The 4,970-nt window shown below is 46.9% G+C and overlaps 1 protein-coding gene across 1 annotated transcript; it reads left to right on the top strand.

The window, feature by feature from the left end:
* The first annotated feature begins 3,759 nt into the window (after positions 1–3,759).
* LOC109706252 lies at positions 3,760–4,756 on the top strand. The gene is made up of 3 exons (XM_020227047.1): positions 3,760–3,894; positions 3,964–4,359; positions 4,688–4,756. Exons 1-3 carry the CDS (start codon positions 3,760–3,762, stop codon positions 4,754–4,756), a joined length of 600 nt encoding a protein of 199 aa, XP_020082636.1.
* Positions 4,757–4,970: the final 214 nt, after the last annotated feature.

The raw sequence follows: 4,970 nt of genomic DNA, 5'->3' as shown, positions 1-4,970 counted from the left end.
GATGTAAGAAAATGAAAGGAATAAGATTGTAATAATCATGTTAAATCGGATTGTATTTGGAAGTTAAATGTAATAAGTATTTGGGATGTAAAATGTATGAATGTGAATGCATGTAATAACATAGGATGTGTTATGTTGTTTGATACCTTCCATTATGCAATCTTGATTGAAATGTGTTCCTGGTTGGAACTTCGTACATTGTATTGATTGCTATGCCTTGAACGTACAGGGGAGACTCTGTCCGCAGTACAGGGGAAACCCTGTCCGTTCGGCGATCTGTTGGCGGCGCCGCGACCCGGCCAAATAGGCGGGCGGTCGCGGGGCATGACACATTAACCTCAAAATAATCTAAATTAAATGTAGCAACATGCTAACAAAGCTCATTAGAGGCTATTAGAACACTTAATGTGAAGGATTAAGCCAAATCCCAAAAGCTTACCACAATGTGAACGCCGTGATGACAACACACCGCTCCAACGGCCGCACGAAAGCCCGATCCGTCGCCTCCAACGCGTTCGCAAGCATCTTCTCCACCAACCCTCCAATTTTGAGAGAGAGATTTAGAGAGATGATAGAGATATCTAGAGAGAGGTAGAGGTGTTTCTCTCTCTATCTCCATGAGTGCGTGAGGTGTGCGCTCGGGCTGAAGGAGAGGAGAAGAAGCATCAACTTCTTTATAATGCACCCGAAGACACTATTCACTTCAGGCAGTTTTTGCAGTTCAGAACAGTTGGAACCCTTCTGAATGTTGGTTTGAGCTCAAATTTGACAGGCAGGCTCAGTTTAATGTACTGAGTAAGAATATATCTTAAGTTTTTAGTTTCGACCCCGTTTGGTCACCGAAAACTGTACCGAACTGTAATCTTTTTTAGATAGCTGTCGGATTTTATTTCTCACTCTACGGGTGTCAGAAAAATATGAAACTTTAAATCTAGCCTCATAAAAATATTTCTGACTTATCCTCCAATTTTCATAATTTTCTGAGACTGTGCATTTTTTGCTAATTTATCTGTCCCGTTTCCAACAGAGAATTCTAGATCTTCTGTTTTCATTCCGATTTTAGCACAAGTCACTTCTGACTTATGTTTTACTCCTACAAATCCAATAAAAATAGTTTCTCACACTATTTTTATTTATTTTTATTTTTATACCAAAATCTGGTATGTTACACCCCTTCACTCCCAAGCCATTTCTCTCCCCCTCTCTCATTTTCTCTCTTTCTCTCTCTAGAACTCTTGCACTAGAGCTTGGAGAAGAAGAAGAAGAAGCAAGGAGAAGGAGGATTTGGAGGCTTTGGTGGTTCTAGGAGCTCTCCAACAAGAAGGATCTTGGTGGAGCTTGGGCTAGAGGTAAGTTCTTGCAAGATTTCCTCGAGGGTTTGGGTTTTAACCTAAGGATTTGGAGCTTTGTGCTCCTTAGAGGTTTTAAAAGCTCTTTTGAGCCATGAACAACAAGGTACCCATGAGAGCTCAAGGTGCTCTCATGGTGAACCCTTGGAAGTTGAGTTAGAAGCCCTAGGGTTGGTTCCAAAGGTCTAGAAACCTTAGTAACATGCTTCTTAGATGATTCTAAGCTACTATTTGCTTAGGGTTGAGATCAATTCAAGGGGAAACCCTAAATGGCATTGTTAGGGCTTGAAAATTGGGGCTTTTGCCCTAGAATTTTTCGGGGACAAATTGACCTCGTAGAAACCTAATTGGGGGTCAAATAAGCACCTTGGACAACTCCGTTCAACGTTACGAATATGTTTAAGTATAGTTCATGTATAAACAGCCTAATAGGGCACTAATTTGGTTACACGACGCGGAGCCGGCGTTCGTAGCGTTCGGGAGTCTTCACGTTCCACACCCACACGACCATTAGAGGTGGGGGGTGCACGCCGAAATCACCGGATTCCTCATTATGTCTGTTTTCACCTTTTCGAGCATACTTGTACATTAACCATTCATGCATGTAGGGTTAAATTACATGTGAATATGGGTTGCCTTCATTATGTATATTTAATGTATTTGAATATCGAGAGTTATGGAACCATGATGGACATGTATAGCGGAACCCTAGAGATTGCATGATGTGAGACATAGACTTGACAATAATAAACAGAGGTGACATGGACATTAGAGACGAGATTGGCCTTGAGAACATGATTGTTAAACATTGGTTTAACCATAGTGACATTGTGGCAAGATTGACTAGAAAGTGATATGAAAACATAGGTAGTAAACCTATCACAAAGGTGGCAACGTGACATGTGGCTTAGTATCCTCAAGTTGGGGATTTGATCGACACTCATGATAAGTCTTGGCTTGAGGGAGGTCGCTCCTCCTCAAGCGGTGTGTTTCCGAAAATCGTCACCACAGGGAGCGCGGTCCTTGAAGACGGTCCCTCGGGTCGGTAGTGCTTGGAGCCTCCCCGGTAAAAAGGGATTTGGGTTATGAGTTATTGGGGTTAACAAGGTTAACCGGTAAGATTGGGTAAGATCCAGAGTTTATTCATTATTTGAGCGTGCATGCTTTTCCATTATTGCATTGAGTATATGTATCCACTGACATCCTTCTGCAGGTATAGTATTAGTTGCATTAGTACTGGTTACTTTTCTTTCCTTGAAATACTTATGCCTGGATAGACCTAGTGGGTAAGTCGGCGAGGTCGGATGCCGAACCCACTGGGAACTTCGTTGTAGTTCTCACAGCACTAACCCTACAGGTCCTAGCACGAGCGGGGCGGTGGTGGACCGAGGCAAGGGTTTAGTGCCGTAGGTAGCGGCCACCGGGGTTATTTTGCATTTTGTAGTCATTCCTATATTTACATGTATCAACTTCTTTTGTTGATTTAGAGATGTAATGTTGTAAACAATCATGTACTTGGTGGATGACTAAATGTAAAAAGATATGATGGATGAATGGAATGTAATAGTTTTAATTACTTGTATTTGGTTTAAATTTAATCAAATATCATATATGTTGTATAATTAGCTTAGAGATTTCGCTTCCGTTGTTGCTTGCCCTCGTGCAAGCCTTGTATTATATATGCAAATCTCTTGTTGATTGCTTATTTATACATGCTATTAGAGCCTTGGGCGGATAGGGGAGGCTCTGTCCGTTCGGCGTCTGTTGACGTGACCCGAACCCGACCAAATTGGCGGGGATTGGGGCGTGACAGATATAATGGTATCAGAGCGAAGTGGAAAGCAAAAGTCTAGGGATGACCTAGAGACCATAGGTTGGNCTCTGTCCGTTCGGCGTCTGTTGACGTGACCCGAACCCGACCAAATTGGCGGGGATTGGGGCGTGACAGATATAATGGTATCAGAGCGAAGTGGAAAGCAAAAGTCTAGGGATGACCTAGAGACCATAGGTTGGAGACCATAGGGACTTAGGAAAACGTTTAACGTGGACTTGGTTTATGCGAAAGCGAGTGATTGGGTCAATGGTAATAGTTCTCTAGAAGGAAGTAGAGATGGACTAGAAGGCTTAATTGTTGTCTACTTAAGGGACCTTGTGGGGCGGCCGACCACATGACACCAAGAGTGGAAACGATTATGCTTGTTGCTTTCGCTTAATTGGGTAGTTATTTGGAACGTGTAAGGGTCACGTGTTTCGAGTACAAATGTGTGTGTGCATTGCGTTTCAGGACGCGATGGCACCACCAAGGAGAGTTACGAGGTCCACACCGGCGGAGCCTCGGGAGGAGCCCGGGCAGTCGGGGTCGGACGAAGTGCGTGAGTTGCGAGCCCAGATAGCAGCTTTGGCCGGGGCTATGCGACAACAAGGGGACCAGATTAGACAGCTCCATGAGATGATGGCGCAACAGGCAGCGGCGGCGTTAGTGCCGAGGGATCCACCCCCACCGGCTGCTCCTGTAGCACCACCTCCTGTGGTGGCGGCAACACCGGTGACGATTGTTCCTCCGATGGCATCGGGTTCATCGGCTCCTATTCCCGATGTACTTGAGGCCTAGCAGGAGCGCACGCTGGCGGCGCTGACGACATTCAAGCGATTCAACCCTCCGACCTTCAACGGTGATGTGAAAGACCTGTGGATGACGGAGAGTTGGTTAGCCGTGATGGAGGCCTTGTTCGAGGATATCTATACCCTCGAGAAGGATAAGGTTCACCTTGCGGCTCATTATTTTGATGGGTCGGCTCGGCTGTGGTGGACTCAGGCAAAGAGAAATCATTCGTTGGAGCACGCTTCTGTTACTTGGGAGGCGTTTCGGGAGACACTGCTTATGGAGTATTTTTTCGAGAGCGACAACAGGAAAATCAAGGAGGATTTTCGGAAGTTAAGGCAAGGAGGCCGATCAGTGCGGGAGTACGAGAGGGAATTCACGCACTTGATTAACTGCGTGCCGGGCTTGGTTCACGGTGATAGGGACCGAGCGGAGATATTCGAGCGAGGGTTGCGACCCGAGATTTTCAAGGTCATACATGCCTTCCGGTTGAAGACCTACGAGGAAGTGCTCGATCGCGCGCTTTGGGTGGAGCGCGGGAATGCCATTGCGCGTGATGAGCACGAGACTTTTGAGAGGGACAGGGAAAGAGATAAGTCCAAGAAGCGACCGGCTGGTGGATCTGCGGGGCAATCGAGTTCTAAGCGACCCCCGTGGCCTCAGCGATCACAGTGGCGGGGAGGTAGGACTCAGACCAAGAGCCGTATCACCTATCCATGTGTGATCTGCGGTGAAGACCACCGGGTTATCGCTTGCCCACAGCGAGAGGGGCGGTGTTTTTGGTGTGGCCAGGCGGGCCATATAGGCTGAGAATGCCCTGGCGGCGCGTCCCCAGCTCCGTCGGTAGCCTCAGCTCAGTATGCACCCTAACAGCTCGCGGGACTGCCACCCGCCGTATCTGCTAGACGATCGTCGGCGCCTCGTCAGCCGGAGGCCTCTCGAGCACCTAGTGGGCGGGTATTTGCCACTTAGGTGGAGGAGCCACCAATTATTGTTCCCGACGACGTCGTAGCAGGTAT

Source organism: Ananas comosus, unplaced genomic scaffold (genome assembly GCF_001540865.1).
Source record: "Ananas comosus cultivar F153 unplaced genomic scaffold, ASM154086v1, whole genome shotgun sequence".
Lineage (NCBI taxonomy): Eukaryota > Viridiplantae > Streptophyta > Magnoliopsida > Poales > Bromeliaceae > Ananas > Ananas comosus.
Note: the sequence above shows the minus strand (reverse complement) of the source record. Positions and strands in the feature narration are given on the sequence as shown.

Coding starts and splice junctions, on each gene's coding strand:
- LOC109706252 (XM_020227047.1), top strand. CDS start 3,760: ATGCGACAACAAGGGGACCAGATTAGACAGCTCCATGAGATGATGGCG. Junction 3,895..3,963: donor CTGTGGTGGCGGCAACACCG/GTGACGATTGTT, acceptor GAGGCCTAGCAG/GAGCGCACGCTGGCGGCGCT. Junction 4,360..4,687: donor TTAACTGCGTGCCGGGCTTG/GTTCACGGTGAT, acceptor TCTGCGGTGAAG/ACCACCGGGTTATCGCTTGC.